This window comes from Cavia porcellus, unplaced genomic scaffold (assembly GCF_034190915.1).
Source record: "Cavia porcellus strain 051 isolate PalLab524CR breed Dunkin Hartley unplaced genomic scaffold, mCavPor4.1 scaffold_3, whole genome shotgun sequence".
Taxonomy (NCBI): Eukaryota; Metazoa; Chordata; class Mammalia; order Rodentia; family Caviidae; genus Cavia; species Cavia porcellus.
This window is the reverse complement of record NW_026947486.1, coordinates 118,470,234-118,490,253: the sequence shown is the minus strand read 5'-3', so window position 1 is coordinate 118,490,253 and position 20,020 is coordinate 118,470,234. Positions and strand designations below refer to the sequence as shown.

The 20,020-nt window shown below is 50.3% G+C and overlaps 1 protein-coding gene across 1 annotated transcript; it reads left to right on the top strand.

The window, feature by feature from the left end:
- The first annotated feature begins 1,870 nt into the window (after positions 1-1,870).
- Positions 1,871-19,482, top strand: Gabre (gamma-aminobutyric acid type A receptor subunit epsilon). Its single transcript, XM_003461384.4, has 9 exons — positions 1,871-2,006; positions 5,583-6,016; positions 6,404-6,471; positions 10,593-10,813; positions 11,522-11,604; positions 12,928-13,065; positions 16,748-16,900; positions 17,043-17,242; positions 17,484-19,482. The coding sequence occupies exons 1-9, from the start codon at positions 1,951-1,953 to the stop codon at positions 17,838-17,840; spliced, it is 1,710 nt and encodes a 569-aa protein (XP_003461432.1). The 5' UTR covers positions 1,871-1,950; the 3' UTR covers positions 17,841-19,482.
- The last annotated feature ends 538 nt before the right edge of the window (positions 19,483-20,020 follow it).

Here is a 20,020-nt window from a genome sequence, read left to right as displayed (position 1 = left end):
ACCCCTTCCGCAGCAGTGTGGTGCAAGCCAGTGGCGGGTGGCTAGATGGGCAGCCTTCTGTTTCTGGTGGGCAGTAGGTGCAGGAAGGCCCTGTGCTTCCTACGCCCTGCTCTATGCCATGACTCCCTGGAGTGAGACAGACATGTGACAGCATTTTCAGGGCTCAGGAAAATGAAAAAACACAGGGGCTCCTTGTTCCACAAATATTAATAAATGGGAGACGGGCAGGGCAAGTGAGGGAGACTAGAGGAAGGTGTTAAAAAAGAATTCAGATGTGTTATGTACACGTATGGACTCCCCGAGAGGGAAATAATAATTGTGTACTATGGACAGGTACCAATAAAATAAATCATTAAAACTAAACATTTAGAGAGGCTGTCAAATTTGGTTAACTTGTAGGTGATGACTGAGAAAAACATAATGAAAAATTCAAGAGGGGGCTACCCACTCAGGACCCCTCCTGGAAATGCAGGAGTTCTTCTTCTGTTATTTCCAGTAAAACTCCTCTAAAGCACCAAAAAGAAAGAAAGAAATTCGAGAGGGCAACAGCCTACACAAGTCTGCCATCACTTCCTCTCTCCTGCACCACACTCTGTGGGGAGGCCCAGGCCCTGGTGGGCCCAGGAGAACCAAGACCCATGTGGCCGCACACAAGACAGTAACAAATGCTTGCTGGGTGCCCAGGATTTCTGCGAGTTTGAAGGATGCACTGGAAAAAGACAGCTGTCTTCCACGCATGTGCCCGTGTGCCCACGTTCACCTGGGCCAGGGGCACCGAGCTGCATGGAGGAGACTCACTGTAATGGAGCTCACGAAGTCCCCGAGAAAATCAGCAGTCAGAGAGCAGTGCTGAGAAGATGACAAAGCAGAGTGAAGCCAGCCAGCGCCAGTGGGGAGGGTGTGGAGAGCACGTATTAGATCAGTGGCCAGCAAAGCCTCCCCAAGTGCGTCATAGGGGCCGATATACACAGCTATTTCTCCAGCAACAGGTAGGGAGGCCGCAGGTGCGGCCAGCAAATCTCCGCAGCGCCTTCCCCTCTGGCTTGAGCCAGGAGGTCCAGGCCAGGAAGACCAGATCCAAGGGTGCTGGAGACTCTGGACAGGTCCCCGCGGGAGGACAGCACTGGCCCTCCTGACTTACTCTGACTCTGGGCCTCCTGGGTTCTGGAGTCACCTACAGCCTTAATTTTTTTTCAAGAAAGATGCCCCTGCCCCAGACTTGTAGCCTCCAGCCCAGAGGTTCCCTCTGACGCCCGGGCCCCTGAGCTGAAGCTGATGAACCCTCTACATGGGCAGAGGCTCTTCTGTTGGGGGCCCTCACTCTCTCCTAAATACACTTGGGAAATGGGTCCGTGGACTAGCTCCAGGCAGCACTTCCTGCAGAGACTCCAGGATCTCTCCTTCAGCCCTGGTGCCAAGGAGGTGTTGGGCTGCCCAGCTTCCAGTAGGGCTGTGGGGTGAGAGCAGGGATCAAGGAGGAGAAGTGGGGTGCAACAGGTGGTAGGGAAGGATCCTGGGGCGGGCGGAGAGCACGGTGCGCCCGCCGCCTGCCCGCCCGTTGGCTGCTGGGGGTCGCAGTGGAGGCCCAGTCCCCGCAGCCCCCGCCACCAGCTCGGCCCTGGCCGCCCTCTCTCCACCGCAGCGCCGGCCGCCTCTCCCCGCTCTGGCCCCTCCTCCGCCCCCCGGCCCCCGCCCCCGGCTGTCTGGCTGCGCCGCAGTGGTGGTGGCGCAGGGCGGGGGGCCTTGGAGACAGGGCTGCCTCCTCCCCCTCCCGCTTGCCGCAGCGCTCGCGTCGTCTGAGATTTCCATCGAGGCTGGGGGGGCGGACCCGGGGCGGGGCGAGGGGAGGAGCGAAAGTTGGGGCGCAGCAAAAACGGCCACCGCGCGCCGCGAGCAGCCAGACCGCGCGCCGCGACCTCCACGCGGGTGGTCGCGCCGGTCCCCTTCGCGATGTTGCCCAAAGTTCTCTTAGTCCTCCTGAACATATTTCTCATCATCCACTCGAGGTGAGTGCCCACTGCGGGACCCAGGAAGCCCCAAGCCGCCAGGACCCCCGTAGCCCCGCGCCCCTCGAGGGGCGCTCTCGCTGCGCCCCGGTCCTCCCGCGTCCCGTCGACGCGTGCCGGCCTCGACCGAGGTCTCTCTGGGTTGGGCATCTGGGACCCCTGAGGGGCAGCCCGGTAGGGAAAGCGGGAACTCTGTCCCCAGAACACTCCGTCCCCGACTCGGACCCCAAGCACTGCGGCTCAAGGGAACGCGCGCTCCTCCCTCACGAAGTCTTGTGCACCAAAAGGGGAGGCGGGCACCCCAGTTACCAGGCATGATGGGATCGCGCTCCTGGGGTCGGGGGCAGCCCGAGGGAGGTGGCCCGCGAGCAGGGGAGAGCCGAAGTGCGCAGCAAATGTTTGAGCATTGCCTGCCTAAGTGCGTGCTCTTTTGCTCACGGTTTTTTTTTTTTTATTCCCCCCCCCCCCGTGCAAGCTGCCAGGCAACTCTGACTTTCCTTGCCTCGCATCCCGCCACTGCGCTTGGTGCTGGTGCCAGGCAAAGCCTTGGTTTAATCTTAGGGTTCCCGCCTCAGTCATCCAGCACTCTCCATTGCAGTCACCCCGCCCCCCGCCTTCCTGCCCGCTGGGTCTTGGGCTGCCCTGGCTGGAGGCCTGGAATGCTTTCTTCCCTTGAGGTCTGTGGTTTGGGTCCTGGATTCCGATCCTCTTCCCTTTTTCGGTTTCTCTGTGGCAGCCAGTTTCCCTTGCACCATCTCTGGGCCTGGGACATTGCTAGAAAGGTTATTCCCGAGGTTGCTGGCTTTTTAGGATGAGAGATGACTGCTTTTTTTATTTTATTATTTTTTTTTTGAGGTGGTTTCCTGCTGGGTGCGAACTGTCACAAGTTCCTAAGTGTGGAGCTTTCTGGAAGTTTCCATGGTGCAGGGCTTGTGTCTTGCTTATCTGTTTGAAGAACAGTGCCTGGCTCCCCACAACACACACCCTAGGTGGCTTTAGCCCCTGGATGGTGAGACAGTTTGCCCCCCAACCCCAGTGATTTCCTGGTGCTTAAGAGTGGCCTTGGCAAATGTTTCTGAATGCTTCTAGGAATTTCCAGTCCTCTACATCCCCTAGGTGGGATCTGGGCTAGTTGAGTGACCTAACATGGTAACTGGTGGGGGCAAGGATGGCTGGGGGGGGGTGCAGAAGGAGGAGGGAGGCCAGGGAGGAAAACAACATGGAGGTGGACCTGCCCATCCAGCTGGGGGGTTGGGGACTGCAGCCAGTGATGCACACAGTAAGCATGGCAACCTGTGATGTCAAGAGGGAGGTGACTGGGGGGGGGTTGCTGGGCCTTATTCAACCAAGAAACCTCACCTTGGTCCAAGCTTAGCCTGCCCTTGGGGCACAGCCCTTCCCACATCTGAGTCTCAGTTTTTCCATCTATAAACTGAAAAGAAGGGCCGATTTAGGGGGGAAAAACTAAGCATATATCCAGGGCCATTTCTCAGTTCCCCCTCCTCTTCTCCAGCCAGCATGGTGGTGGGGGGGTTGGGTAGAGATTCAGCTCTACTCTGGGCGGGGGGCTAGGGACGCTGAAAAGCCCCATGGAAAATTCCACTAATCCAGTGTAGGAGTGTGTTTCAAGTGTTCCTTCTTCGTAGCTGGCTGGGGGAAGGTGCACATTATCAGGTGCCCCTTAGCCTCAAGGATGAGGTTGTCTGTCTGTTTGCTTTAACTGAGAAAAGCTCACTGTAAGAGCAAAACCTCAGAGAGCCTGATACCATACCACTGTCCTTGCAGCAGGGCTTCGGTGACCCCAGTGCAATCATGTCTGTTTGCCTCTGCAGTTCAAAACCTGGGGGTGGCGTTCTTGTTCATGGTTTATCAGACTTCTGGAAGCTTCGCTATGAGCCATGTTCCCAGCCACCATTTTGAGAGGTCTCAGGCCTCCATTTTCCCTCCCTGTCTCTGTGCCTCCCTCCCTCTCAGAGAGTGCTGGCCCTTTTCTCTTCAAAGGACTGAGGGATTAGCCTCTGGTCCAGGAGACCCCCAAAGCCTCAGGAGAGAAGACATCTGGGTATGGCTTTGCAAAGCAGAAACTGCGTTTCCCAAGCCCAGTTCTCTCCCAGCCTACAGTGGGAATTGGCCCTGACATGTCACATCTGTATGCCAGTGAAGTGACTCTAAGAGCCCGAGATATAGCAGAAAAATGTATTTTGCTGCCCAAGTTGGCAGCCCCTTGGTCCGCAGTACATAGGTCATGCTTAGGTCTCCTGCTCTGTTTACCCGATTTGGGGAAGACGTTACCTGATGGCTTTTAGAAAATGATTTTTTTTGGAAATGTAACGTACAATATGAAATCACATACGTGAACAGCTCAGTAGATTTTCACAAAGTAATCATGCTCATGTAACCAACACCTAGATCAGGAAAGAGAACATTAGAAGCCCCCCTCCCCAACACACACATGCACACACACATGCACCTAGCCAGCTGTACCTTCCCTGTATCCAAAGGAAGGAAAACACTTCTACCATTAATTTGCATTGCTGGCTTTAAAAAAAAAGCTTTCAATTACATTTTTTTCAAAGATATAAATATTTAGGCATAATATATTTGTACCACAACTATCCAGTCAGTGCTCAGAACTCTCCTGGTGGCTTATAAATGATATTTTTGGTATTTATATAATTTGATTTTGAAAAAATCAGGATCCAAATAAGATTTGTGTATTAGCACATGGAAATTTTTATTCCTTAAATGTTTTTTATCGATTTAAAACCTTTACATAGATGAGTGTTCAAATCGTAAGTGTACAGGTGAGGAACAGTCGGAAAAGGACCAAGGGGCCTAAACAAGGTAGGGTAAAGGGCCAGAATGTGACAGGCACCTCAGAAGTCCCTGGTATCCCTTCATCTTTGCCTCCCAGAGAAGCAGCACTAACCTGAGAGGGGGAGGACAGACGTTAGCAGGTGGCTCTTTTGAAATGATCAGTATTATTATTATTGTTGTTGTTGCTGTTATTGACCTGGTGCCTGGCCATGGCACTCAAGATGAATTCCTGTCGGGCATGCATTTCCCAATTTTTTTTCAGTGCTGAGACATAGATCTGCCTCTTTGGCATTCCTTCCTCCCCTCGTGCCCTCAACGCAACAAGTATTACAAGCCTCACAAAACTGCAGAATGTTTCTCCTTCCGTGGGGCCTGTCTCAGCGAGGCTGCTCTGGTGCTGAGGAGGCCCTAGGGGGGCCCAGGCCAGCGAGAGGTGCAGAGCGCCACGGCTCATACAAGAATGCCCTCTGACTTTATTTTACATTAAGCTGTCTTTGAAAATGTAGTTGTTCTGTTTATTGTTGTTGGTGTTGACTTTTTTTATTTGAATAAAGAGGAGTAGCATAGAAAGTCCCCAAAGAACAGAAGCATTTTAAAAAAATTAACCCGTGTAATCTGTTAGTGCCTCATAATTTACTATTACCAGTTTCTAATTAAGCCTTGCGTTGCAAATACGTTGATTTGTCTGTCCCCAGAGGTGCCAGCGGTGACCTCTGTGGAGTGGAGGGCAGAGCCTGACTTTTTTGTTGTTATTTCTAGGGCGCTGTTACCCCAAACTGAAGTGGAAGATGAAGCATCTGGCCACGATGACGTTGTTAATGACCCCCAGCCTCAGCCCCTGCCCCAGCCCCAGCCCCTGGCCCAGCCTCAGCCCCTGCCCCAGGCTCAGCCCCTGGGCAGGAAACTTCTCTCTGAAATAATAAATTCCGCCACTGCCCCTGTGGGTGCTGCTACCACGGCTCTCATGGTTGCTAATACCACTGCCCCTGTGATTGCAGCCACCACGGCCCTTGTGGTTGCTAACACCACTGCCCTTGTGGTTGCTAACACCACTGCCCCTGTGGTTGCTGCCACCACTGCCATCACAACTGCTCCAGGGGCTCCACGCAAAGGCAGCAAACTGCCAGAAGCCACTCGCATCCTGGACACAATCCTGAATAACTATGACCACAAGTTGCGCCCTGGCATTGGTGGTGAGTATCAGGCCCCAGTTCTAAAAGAAGAGTGGGAGGGGGGAGGGAAGGGGGAGGGTGACGGGCTCAGGTGTGGGGGAATGGGTGGGCAGTAGGAATCCAAATGTCTGCTGCTGAGCTGTCAGGAAATGCATATGAACTCCAATCCTTAGCTGTGCCACAAATGTTGGTGAAGACTTTTCCATTCCCTCACCCTGTTTTCCCAACTCTCAAACCAGATGCCTGACCTGCAAGATGTGTGTTTGGGCCTTCACAGGGCAGGCGCTGACTCTTGCCATAAAAGAGCAGACGAGGAGCTCTGATTGCCTCTCATCCCTCCTTTCTACCCGCGCACCACCCTGAGCCCCTGCTGACACTCAATCTTCTCTCTTTTTGTTTCCCTTCCAGTGAGGCCCACCGTGGTGAAGGTGGAGGTCTCCGTCAATAGCCTCGGCCCCATTTCCATCATGGACATGGTGAGTACTGACTTTTGATTATACTGTTTCCTGGCCCAGGGTGGACCTGTGGGAGCCTGTGCTTTGTAATCAGGGTTTCTCAAACAACTCTGGGGGTGGAGGTGGGGGGTGGGGAGGCTTTGGTTTGGTTTGGGAAGGGACGGGGAGATTTGAGGCTGGAAAAGGTAAGTCTCTTGCTGCCTGAAGAGGACCTTTGGAGTTTTGACTACATTGTCCAGTCCTTCCTTCAAAACAAAAATAAAGCTACGTGAAACACCATGGTGGAATGACTCTTTTCTGATAATTATTTGTGTGATCTTAAGTCTGCAGTTTCTGGTTGTTGCTCTGTGATTGTTTCTCTGATTGTGTCTTAGTGCCTTCCTCCTCAGGTACTTTTACCCTCACTGTCACCAGTCAGTGTTCACACACAGAGCTCTCTGCTTACCCAGCCCTTCCGCTGGAGATGCAGCTCAGCGCCCCCGTCCAGCTCCGAGCTTTTTCACATGCTCTGATCAGTACTCAGATGGGAGTGTTGCCAGACCACCTTGAGCCTCTGAGCTGAGCTTTGTTCGAGCAAGTTCCTAGTCGAGGTGACACTGCTCTGTTTTCTTCCTATCATGAACTTTTTCCCTACAGAGTCCACCTCAAAAGACATTTTGTTCATGGCAACTGCCCCAATGTCCACAGCTATGAATGTCACCCTTCTTACACCACACTGCATTCTGGGGACTGGCATCTTTCTACCTTATATCTAGCTGGTTTTCCCCTACCTCAATTCATAGCAGGTACTTCCTCTGTGTCTACCCTGCTCTGTCCACCAAGGATTCAGTGTAAGTTAGCTGACCAAATGAAAAAGTCACCTATATCTGCAGAGCCTGACAGTGAGCCAGGGTTTTGGCAACCAGGGGCATTGTAGCTACGGGCCTAGCTTGGCCAAGGTAGACATAATTCTCACCTGCCCACCAGTACCCACCAAACACCTTGTAGGTGGGTGAAATGTGGCTTTCTGATGGGCCTTGCAAGGGTAAGTGACCCTGAGGGAAGATGCAGGTATCTGCCTCTCCACAGTGCAGATCACTGGTTAAAGCTGTGGGAGGCCCCCCTGTGCTTGTGTGGCTTGCTTTCCACTGGTACACTTGATGAGGAGGGGGAACAGGTTTCTGTTAGTCAGGCACAGAATGCGTCATTGCTCGATGCATATGAGTCTCCTGGGATTCTCGTGGTAGGCTGGGTGGCAACTCAGGCTGCCATTAAGGGTCCTTTTTAGTTTCAAGGGACTGGAACTTCCCCACTGAGTCCCAGCATCAGTTACAGCCATTGCAGCTGTCAGAGGACAGTTTGAGCCCCTTCCAGGCAATCGGGTGTGTAGCATGCAGACCTTGTCCTCAGAAAAGGACACCAAGGCCCAAGACATGTGGGTTTTAATCAGCTGTCCTGCCCGTCTCCTCATTGAACTCGAAAGCACCCGGTCTGAGTTTAAAAAGCGGTGTTGACACTGGGATCGACAGCCAGTCTCGGCATCACCAGGTGCTCGTGCTGTTTCTGACTGTAGTTACTGTTGCAGGTGACTCAAAGCAAGCCACTTCCTCACTACTGAATCTCTAGTTTCAGTGGAGCTGAAGGATGTGTTCTGGACATGCCTAGCTCCTTTGTCAAACCAGGAAAACAGTGGACCATTAGCTCTAAAAGTTGATATGTAAAGAATTTACAGCTGGTATTGTGTTACCTGCAAAGGAAGTGCTGTTCTGAAACACTTCATAGCAGACCATGAACACAGTGTGGGGTGGAGGGAAGGCTTCCCACCAGCTGTCTAGCTGCCCACATGGCCCGTGCGTGGACTAAGGAGGCTGTTGGCCCAGCTGGGCTCTCCAGCTGTTTGGCAATGTGGGAACAATCTGAGGGCCCTTTGTTAAAGGCAGGCGAGGTGCAGCCAGTTAGAGTGAGCCCCAGGACTCCTGTGCAGATGGTCGGCAGGCTCTTGAGTCCTCGTCTCTTTCTTCAGGCCTCAGTTTCCTACCTTTAGAATAAAAGAGGTAGATGAGCCCTAACGTGTTGTGCCGGGGTGTAGCCCTGCTACACGCAGTGTACTGCAGTCTGTCTTTCTCCTTTGAGTATCAGTGGGGCGCGTTTCCGGCTTCTTGTGCTTCTTCCTATTAAACACCCGTCCTGATGTTTGACACTTTGTAGGATAGACAATATCTAGAGAGCAGATAATCATGAATATGTTTATGCACATGCACACACACACACACACACACACACACACACACACACACACACATCCAGAGGTTATGGGTACTTGTTTAAAAGGCAAAAGAGAACAAATCAGAAAAACAATTCTCCTTGTTTAAAAAGCATGAGACTAGATAGACATTTCTCTGGTGACTCAAAGTACTTCATTTTTTAATAGAATTCTGAGGAATGAAGGGTTGAGGTTAATTAACATTGGCGCCCCCCAAATAAGAAACTTGGCTGTATATAATCAAAGTTGTGTATGCTTATAAATTTTTTCAAATGATTTAGAGCTGGGATCACTGATTTGCCAGGGCAGTGTGGGGCTGAAAGCGTACCAACTTCGCAGGAGAAGCACCATAGCCTGCAGAGTGTGAAGAGGTGATGAGTGCAGCCTGTGCAACTGTCACTGTCACCTGCCCCTTTGGAACCAATTCAAGGGCACCTGTGGTTTTCTGTAGTGTCATTGAGTATTGGCTGGATGTTTTGTAGTCTGCTTTACTTTGACACAATTCCGATTGTATGTTCACAAGTGTGGATGTGGTGTGGCATTTTTAGTGATCAAGTCCTATGTTGTTTCTTAGCTTGGCTATCAAATGTTCTCTTATTAAAAGTAAACGTGAAGAAAAAAACAAACTTGTTGCTTTGAAGCATGCACTGATGAAGAGTCTCAGAAGCTAGAATATCAGAGCTGATGGGACTTTTAAAGATCACCAGATCTCACCTACCTTACTGTTATACTGATGTGGAGCTTCCAGATACCTAGAAATCATTGGCATCCTTGGCTCTAGATACAAAGGATGATCAAAATCTATGGTGAATGCTCACATTCAGTAAGACACATTACCATGAGTCCTCCCCCAGTGCTCCCCTACGTTGAGCACACTTACTGTATCATCCTGGCTACTTTGTGGAACAGCTCTACAAGTTCTCGTTTGTGAATATCTTTATGAGATGAGATAAAAAAAATACAGGAAACACCACTCCTAAGTGTCATCCAGTGGAAAGGGAAACTTGCAAAACTATTAATGTGTCCTCCACCTTCATCACTGGCTCTGGCACATGCAACTTCTGGCTCTTCCCTAAAGTCAAGATGACCACGAAAGGTCAAAGTTTTGACTCACTTGAAGACATGCAGGCAGCCATGAACATATGCAGAAAAGACTTCCAAAACTGTTTCACAATGTGGCAAGGATGATAGCATACGTGTTCAGATGAGGAGGAGGACTTTGAGGGGAGCTAATGCCGTCGTGTTTTGTATTGTCATATTTGCCATTGTTTTGAGTAATGCACTCTTTTACAAATGGTGGGATCACTCCGAGATATGTGGTTGTTCCTGCAGAGCAAACAGCACAAAGTGAGTTGTAGTGCCCCAAGCTAAATCTGTAGGGGTCTGTGGACCCTTGGAAGCATGTGAGTTCACACTTTGGCCCAGAGAGTCACAGACGAGTAGCCTATCAGTTGGCTCTGCAATCCTTGCAGATCTGTTGGTAAAACAAATGGTTGGGTTGAACAAACTGAAAGCTTTGTGTCATGAATGTCCATTCTAAGAAAGGGACATGATTCAAGCAGACATGATTCTAGTTATTAGGTGCCTTTCTTTGATTGAGATTTGCTGCATGAGAATGGTGTCAGTGCTGCACAGCATGCGGGCCTTGCTCCCTTTGCTGTGGAAATCAGGAGAGCTGGCAGTCTTCTCTGCTGGGATCCCTGGGCTTGAGTCCGTTGCTGACATTGGACGAGTCTCTGGGTAGAGAGAAGGGATCTCACGTGTCCTTATTTCGTATTCCATGTGTTCTGCCACATTGCCTTTAGGATTGAAGGTTAGGAGGTGGCAAATGATCTATTTGTCTATGAGTGTCCTTCACCTTCTCAGCCACGAGTGTCTGGTTTTCTGTCCTTTCAACCAGGAGTACACCATCGACCTCATCTTCTATCAGAGTTGGTACGACGAGCGCCTTCGTTACAATAGCACCTTTGACAGCCTTGTTCTGAATGGTGATATGGTGAGCCAGTTGTGGATCCCGGACACCTTCTTCAGGAATTCGAAGAAGGCCGTGGAGCATACGATCACCCTGCCCAACCAGATGGTCCGCATCTACAATGATGGCAGGGTGCTGTACACAATTAGGTACGGCAACTCTCTGGGGTCTCACCTCTTGGGATGTTCCCTCCCTTTCGGGAATCTAGCCAAAGACATTGCCCAGAGACCTTATCCCGAATAGCTTTCCTAAAAGAGGACCTATCTAGTTTTCTTGGACCATGAGTTTAGCCTCTTGTAAACACATACAGACAGACCTCAAAAAATAAAATTCTGTTTAAAGCCACAGACCAGGATTGCGGCAGAGCTAGGACTGCTTCCCAGTTACTTGGCTGCTGGTGTGGTCCAGAGCTCCTTCAACTAGAATGCACCAGTATGACTGCATTGCCTGGACAGCTCCATCCTGAGTGGACAGTGGATGTAAAGGCACGTCCACGTGGTGGAGTTGTCAAGGTGGAGCAGCAACACAGCAGTTGGAACCTAAGAGCAGGGGAAGGTGCTATATTGGGGTGAGGGGCTGGTGGGAGCTGGTAGAGGGTGGGGAGGTATTTGCAGGTCTTAGAAACTGGACTGGGCAAGAAACAAAGACCATCTCAGTTAGTTTGTATAATTTTCTGATGATGGGGCCCAAAGTCGTTAAACACTTTCAAGCTGCACTACTTCTCTTTTTGTCTCTCTTTTGAGCTTTTTGTCTTAAGTTCTGCTGTTGCCATGTGGTGGTGATGGTCCGTAGGTCAAAGCTGGACGGATACCTAAATGCTCAGAGCCAGCCTAATGGGGCTCCTCTCTCCCTTCCAGGATGACCATTGATGCGAGATGTTCACTCCACATGCTCAAATTTCCAATGGATTCTCACTCTTGCCCTCTGTCTTTCTCTAGCTGTGAGTACCTTCTTAGGTTTCAGGGAACCCAGATATATGTGGGGCCCCTTCTTTTTCTCATCTTTGCCTTTTAGTTTTTCCGCTTCTGCTTTTCTCCTAAGCTGGTGCCAAGATCGATCGTGCCAAGCTTCCATCCTCCATCGCCATGCTCAGCTCCTTCCCTGTGCTGCTCCACTTCCTCCTTCTTCCTTGCACCCACCTTAAGTGAGCTGCTGCTTCTGAGCTATAGCTCTAGTGTGTCTGCTTCTCTCCCCTCTGCCGCCACTACCTCGGTGTAGGCCTTTGCCACCTTCCCCCTGGACTCTTGTAACATCTTCGCTTTGAAGTGGAACGCGTCCTAAATGGAATCTGCTGCCTCCTCCCAACCCCTGCTTCCCAGACAAACGTGTTGCTTCTGCGTCCTCATCTGTCTCACTGAAGCCAAGAACCTTGATGCTTCCCTGTGTTCCCAGCCTGCATCTAATGAGCCAACACGTCCTGTTGGTGCTCCCCGCCCAATTCTCTATCTACCCTTCCTCTGTTTCTATTTCTCTGTATTCTGACTGCCTCAGCTTTGACTCCTGCCTTCATCCATTTTATTGTGCTTCGATTGCCACGCTAGCCTCTCATAGCTGGCCAGCTTGCCAACCTGCTGGGCTTGCCTAAGAACCAGAGTGACCCTGCTGATGCATTGTCTAGGCCAGGTCACTTCTTCATTCGCAGTCCTTCTTTACTCTCGCGGATCAATTCCAGATTCCTTAAAATGAGCCTCAAGGCACTTCATGAACTGGCCCCTGCTCCCCTCTCCCACCAATTCATGTCTGTGAGCCTGCCATTCTGAAAGTTTGCCATTTCGGCAGTAAACCAGGCATTTCACCTTTCAGTGCTGCTCCTCGCCCCTTCAACATCATCCACATGGAACTGTTTACTTGACTTTCAAGTCAAGAGGTGTCACCTGCTCTATAAAGTCTTCTCTGAGTGTGTTCTCCAGTGATCTTCCCTTCTCTGTTTCCTCGCTTCTGTATGCATAGAGGTTTCCTAGAGCAACTCCAAAAGTCCCAGCTGTGTGCTACTCATTGTCGTGCTCAGTAAAGCACGGATGCTTGAGGCCGGGCTCATGCCTTGCTCATCTCTGCATTTGCAGCCCAGGGCCTGGTACTGAGGACTGCTCGGTAAATGCACTTACTGAGTGAACCTCCACAACCAGATAACGGAGGCTGAGTCCCACAGCTGGAGAGGCCAGAGTCAGGACTCCAAGGGTTGCTCAGGCTGACTCCATGCTGGAGAGGACATCAGCCGGGCTTCCCAGTCTCATTCGACCCTGCTTTCCTGGTTGCTTTCCAGTTTCCTATCCTGAGAGTGAGATGATCTACAAGTGGGCTGATTTCAACCTTGAAATGAATGAGAAGAACACCTGGAAGCTCTTGCAGTTCGACTTCACTGGCGTGAGCAACAAAACTGAAATTGTCAAGACCCCAGCTGGTAAGTGAGCCATGCGAGTCAGGCCTGGGCAGGGGCGGGGAGGTGGTGGGGATACGCGGAGTTGGCCATCTGTATGGATGCTGTGCAATCACACCATCGGGACAAGGCTCTGATCTTGTAAATGCTAAGCACTTACAACTGTTTGCAGAGGAAACTGAGACTTTGCAACTATGTCTCAGTCTCATCTGCAAAGAAGTAAGTGCTTTGCCAAGCCCCTTGAGAGGATAGGTAAGTAGACAAAGTTTTGTCGCCGTTCGATTTTGCAATGAGCTTTTCATGCAAACCCTCTAGTTTTAAGGTCTTTGTTACAACACTGACCTACATGGATGGCTGGGGAATGGAGTTCATGGGAGATGGCCATCTCCAGAACAAGGCAGTGTTGGTTGGAAGGGAAGTAAGTTCCGTCTTAAGGGGAATGGAGGCTGGAGTTCTAGTGGCAGCTGGGGTACTGACGGAGGTTACCTAAGCTACAGTGGCTGCAACACTGACAGTTATCTTAAAGCCGCAGCTCTGAAAATGCATGCATTGCTGCCCAAGAATTCATGGTGGCTTTAGCATCGACATGGTTGCCACTGGTTTTGTGATCTTACCTCCAACAAGGATGAAAGGGGAGGACCCTGGATCTCTTAACTTTCAGCTCCCAATTAGATGTGAGCTTCTTTGCTTGTGTTTCTAGGTGATCTGAATGAGGAGCCAAGGGACCTTCCCAGGGTTGCTCCCAGAGCATCCCTGGAAACCCTCTTCACATGTACTGACCGAGTTCAGGGCAGTGGAGGCACCGCCCTCGTCGTTTCCAGAATGTGGATACAATGAGTCACCCAGACCACCATTTGTCATGGGAGGCATATTGCTTTGCTTTTGGGTGGTTAGACAGAAATTTGACTTTTGCTTCACTTGCTGAGTTAGTCGCTAGATAAAAGACCACTCATGCTCACCTGGCTGGAGCTTTGCTTGCACAGTACTAAACAGGGGGCAAGGGCTGCTTTCCAAATGCTCTCCTCTTTCCTGGGGCTTCCAGAGAAGCAACTCTACCTTTATCAAGATCATGGCTCTTCTGCCAGCTAACCATGGGCCTGTCTCTTAGCTTTCTGCATCTCAGTTTCTCCAGATAGGTGGACACTCATCATCAAAAGCAGCAGACGAGACAAGGCCCAGGGGCTTTTAAGTCACTAGTGGTTCCGTTTAGTAGATGTTTGTGCATTGTTTCAAAATGGTGCCCTAGTGACTACAAAGCCCCATGGCCAGCATCTTCACCAGATCAATGACAATAGGTAAGCACCAGGTCTTCTTTCTCATGCTGGACACTTGTGGATCCTGAGTCATGGTTTTCCGGGGTCAATGTGATCTTCAGGGTTATTCGCAAACCTTTCCAGTCAGCTCCTCCTCTCTATCTGGAGCTGACCTACATGCCCACATCTTAATGGTTCAAAACGTGGTTCTAGCTTGCTACTCTGCTCACCTTGGGCCTTGAACCAGAAGGCATTTGCTTCCAGAGGTTTCAGGAAGTCTACCTCCACCCTCAGTGAGAGAATCATCCTCTATCGACAGCTTTGGAACTTCCATGGGCTCTCACAGCAGTCAGTTGTTGACTGTCTTGCAGGTGTTTTCTTTCTTCTCTAGACATCTGTGCCCATCAGTAAACTCACTGTACTTATCCAAAAACAGGGCTCTGGAACATCTCCGCGTTGGACCTCCATTTTCCTGGACCTAGGTCGTGTTCCAGTATATTCCCCAGAGCCCTAGTTCATTTTCTTCCCTTGTTCTTCAAAGCCTTGGGTCCACTCATCCTTCTACTTTGAGTCCTCTGGACTTTTTACTTTCTTTCCACTCACAGCACAGTGACCAACCATGATCGGGGCAAAGCAGGTAAGAGTGAGACCAAAAAGCATCGTTAGTATTTTTGTTTTTATTGTTATTTTTGTTTCTGTTTTTTGCTCTGGCTCCTCAGCCCCACATATCTTTGTTTACCCATGTTTTTCCATTCTACAAGAAGAATGTGTGTTAGGATTCTTCTCATGGCTTTCAGAAACAAGTTTTTATCTTTTGATAGGTGGATCTGCTTCTTCTTTGGCCAAGATAAAATTAAAATAGAGAAATCCAATAAAATAATAAACTTTCTTTTGACAAACACATATAAACAGCAGCTTACAGGACCCAGGAGTGGCTATGGCTAATTAGCAGACTCTAAAATGGTAATCAAGACCCTGTGGCAAGAGACTAGGAACTTGATCAACACATCCTGCCGCATCCCTAGAGGCAGTGTGACCCCAAAGCTACTACTTGGGAACCAGATTTCCCACTGATCCCAGGCCACTTCTTTGCCCCTTTTTCCAGAAGAATCTGAGAAGTGTTGCTCTCTGAGTGTCAGTACTGTCGAGGTGAGTAGGCATGGCTACTCTCCTTCACCTCTGGCACACCCAGACCTTGCACGGACAGTTTAGTGTTCTGGTCTGCTTTCCACACCTGTTGCGGACAGCAGCAAGAGTCACCGAGTGTCCACTGGTTTCCAGATTACTCCAGGCTGGGATGGGCCTGAATGAGCCCTGTCTTCAAGAGAAATCAAAGCCCACCTGCTTCAAGGCCAAAGAATTCTGTGGGGTCACTGAAGTGACCGTATGGTACACTTCACAAGTGATCCAGGACTAGAGCTCTTGCAAATACATCGTGAGGTTGCTAGTGAAGGTGGAGGTTCTGTATTACCCTAGACCTAGGTCGTGGGTCTCCACAGCCCTAGTTCATTTTTCTCCCTTGATCTTCAAAGCCTTGGCTCCACTCATCCTTCTAATCCATTTTGACTCAGAGAAAAGCCTAAAGCATTCATGGAGGCAAGATGGCACACTGAGTGTTTGGGCAGATGTATCAAAGCAGAGGCAGCCCAAAGAGCACAGCAGAAGATGACAACTGAAGATGCGAGTGGTCCTCAGGTCCTGTAGGAGCCATTGCTATCTAGGGTGACAGCAAGAGTAGGGACACATGCCCAAAGGAATGTGAAGACTTGTCTCTCTTGTCAGATTTGACACCTAGAGGGTTGACTGAAATATTCATGTTCAGATAAAATTTTCTGTTTTTCTGAAAAATCCATTTGCATTAAGGATGTTAGACTAGGAAAGTGGGGTCCAGGGTTTGAATATTAGTGTAAATATTCAGGCTATCTCAGAGAATCTGAGAACCAATGAGATTAGCTTTGGGTAAGGTTGTGCATATGTGTGTGTGTATGTGTATGTAAGACATCAGTTGGGTCCCGGTCACGGTGGGCCTTTCGTGTCAGAGCTCAGAGTTGATTCTGTAGCTCACTGTGGAGCAGGGAGCCCCTGGAAGCTTAGGAAGAAAAGAGTACTTGTTGGGGCCCCTGCATGGTGCAGCCAGAGCCCATGTGCGCTCTCCAGTCACAGCACGTGCCGCCAGATAACAAGAGGCCTAATTGACTTTTTTACTTGCATTGGACTCTCCTGCCACCCTGAAAAGAGCTCTTGGGGTGGGACAGTGAACTGAAGAGGAAGTGATGAATCTGGCCTCGGCGTAGCTCTTAGCTAGCTTCCCACTGTCCTTCCTCTGGGCTGCTTCCAGGCCTGTGTATCTTGCACTGAAACAATGTGCCTCTGTCCTAGAAGCAGTAGGATTCTTACTTACTTGTATCATCCTGCCATATGTCATACGATTTTTTTTTTTTAATGTTTTCCAGGTGACTTCATGGTTATGACGTTTTTCTTCAATGTGAGTAGGCGGTTTGGCTACATTGCCATTCAAAACTACGTCCCCTCTTCTGTGACTACGATGTTATCCTGGGTTTCCTTTTGGATCCAGAGAGACTCTGCTCCAGCTAGGACCTCTTTAGGTAAGAGGGCAAAGTGGGCACATACACGGACATGCAGGTGACTTGGCTTGATCAGGGCAGGGGCTTATCTTGTTACTGTGTCTTGTAAGCACTGCAGCACGTGGCTCAGGGCTCAGCCCAAGTCTACTCTTTGTTCTTTTAGGGATCACCTCTGTACTCACCATGACTACTTTGGGCACCTTCTCGCGGAAGAACTTCCCACGGGTCTCCTACATCACAGTGTTGGACTTCTACATTGCCATCTGCTTCGTCTTCTGCTTCTGCGCTTTGATGGAATTCGCCGTTCTCAACTTCCTGACCTACAACCGAATGAAGGCCCACGCTTCTCCGAAACTCCGCCATGTAAGAGTTGGGATGGGAGTGGTGGCATGTAGAGGCTTGGTGGCAAGGACAGTGAGGTTATGGCACATGGGTGGCCAGCTACCTGACGGTTGGGGAGTTACCAGGAGTGATGGGGGAAACCAGTTTGATGTGATGGGTGGCCTGCTGGAGTGCCAGGGACAGAGTTTGCAGGAAGCACTAAGTCTGTAGGTGTGGCTGGCCCTTATTTGACTCTTGGTTTTTCTTTCCTTGTTCATTACAGCCTCCCATTAGTGGTGCCCGCGCCCGTGCCCTGGCCCGTGCCCGCGCTCGCCAGCAGGAAGAGGTGTTTGTGTGTGAGATCGTCACTGAAGGAAGTGATGGGGAGGAACACGTGTCTTGCTCTGTCCAGCCACTCCCTAACCCAGAAGACGTCGAGGCCCCCAGTGGAAGGTTCTCTGGATGCTTCAAGCATGTCAGGAAGTATTTCTGCATGGGCCCTGACTGCGATGGCCCTACCTGGAATAAGGGACGCCTTCGCATCCACCTCTTCCGCCTGGATAACTACTCGCGCATTGTTTTCCCAGTGTCCTTCCTCCTCTTCAATGTGATCTACTGGCTTGTTTGCCTTAACCTGTAGGTGCCAGTAGGTACCTTGTGGGGCGGGCTCCCCAGTTCCCCGGGAGGTCCTAAGCCCCTTGCCAAGGGAGTTGGGGGACAACGGCAGCAGCAGGAGCATCTAGAGTGTTTTCCCTCCCCTGTTCCCCAAATACAAGCCTGCAAAGAGTTTGTCTTTGGTGCCCCTCTCCCCACAAGTCCCTTCAGTGAGTCTCCTTAGCACTCCCTTTCAAAGACCCTCACCCACCTCTCTGTTCTTTGAGGGGCGTTCGTGATGCTCAGTGTTCAAGATCGCAGGCTTTTTAAAATCAGCTCCCTGAAACCCTGGCCATCTCAGAGCGGATTAGCTCACTCCCAGCCGTGCTGACAATCACTGCCTTTTTCCAGAAACCCAATACTGCCTTTGTGGTGCTACAGGCCCTGCTCAGGCCTCAGCCTCAAAGTGCATAGACCAGCTATTTTCCTTATTCTGACACCTCCTTAAAGGGCTAGACAAGAATACAGGAGGACCCCATCCCATTTTATTTATTTCCTCTTTCCCTGCCCTCCCTCCCCACACAGATAGACAGGCACTGGAATTCTCTCTTTAGGAGGAAGGGAGCCAGCAAGTGGGTCTTTTGGGACAGTATCCCTCCCTCTGCTGCTGTGACACCTCCTGCTCCCTCCCTGCTTCCATCTGCGCCGATTCAATGCCTTGCATCCAGTGGGAATCTGTCTATTTTGGTGTGTGGTGATAGTTATTACCCCTGCTTTTTATGCCCCTTCTTCCTCTTCCTTGACCCCTGTGACTCTTTCTGTAACTTCCCCAGTGACTTTCCCAGCCCTGTCCAGGTGCTAGGCTTTGGTATTTCCCTGGGACCAAGAAACGAAAGAAACTCTGCTTTGCAGTGGGCATTACCCACCATTATTTGGTGCCCACCTTGGGCACAGTTGGAGTTTGACAGCTTCCTTGGCCCCCGGATCCATGAGCCAGTCCACTATTATCCTCGGGGCGTTCACAATTACACCCAATCAATTGAATTCCCTTAAATTTGTACAGCACTTTACCTCTGGAGAAGGACTTTGGACAAAACGTTTCTATTTGGAGTCTCATTATAGCCCTGTGATGTCCTCAGGGCAGGATTCTTGTCCCCATTAAGCAGATGGGAACCCTGAGGCACAGATTTCTATGGGACTGTAGACCTCACTGGAAGCCATCAGGAGCCCACTGTCATCTTTTCGACCACATGACAGGGCTAGGCAGCTCTGATCACAATTTGATTCTTCTGCTTCTACTGGCACCACAGATTGGCAGGCTCTTCATCACTGACCTGCCCAATTCCTGGGCCTGAGATGCTCAGGCTGCCCCCAAGATGGACCTTCTCCTGGCTCTAGTCACCCAGTGAGACAAATTTGGATCATCGCCCCAATGCTTGTATATGCTAAATGAAATCTGTGTCTGTATTTTAAGGTGGGTGGGTAGGGTGGGGATCCATCTGCTTTCTGTCACCATCATCTGAAAAGGGGAATATATAAATAAAGCAATCAGCAAAGCATTCAAGGTGTGGCTCATTTCTTTGGCGCTCGTGTTTGTTCCTGGTTCAGGTTTTCAGCCTTTTTCTGTTTCCCTGTCACATATATGACTCCCAGACATGCGCGACCTGCCAGCATGCACCAAGGACCCTTCTCTCAGTAATGAGGAAGGGAAAGACAGGATCTGGGTGTGTGGCCCCCTTTCCAGATTTCCTGACTTGCTCTTGTGCCCAGTCCGGGGCTCAGCTTCCTTTGCCCTTCACCCTAGCCCCCACCTTGTCAGGGCACCACTGGGTTCAAACTACCCTCTCCCCCTCCCCAGAAAGAGGTTGATACTGAAGCACAAAAAAAGGGGAGACTGGTCTCCTGTAATAAAACCAGCCGGTAGTGGATTTCCGGAAATCCCAATACCCTCCCTTGCCATGCAGCAAGCCTAGACACCTTGGTTGCTTTACTCAAAAAAGAATGCACGAAGTATAGGCCTTGGGATCCTGTGGCACTTCCAACTCCAACGAAAAGCAATAACAACCACCAAAGAGGGGGCAAAAGTAGTGTTGGGACCACTGACGTCTTTGTCATAAAGTCCTCAAAATGACACTTAAACTTTATTTCCCTATAAGAAACTCACATCTGTACCATGTACTGTGATGCCCTAACCTACAGAAAATTATAAGTGACCATGTTAGAACA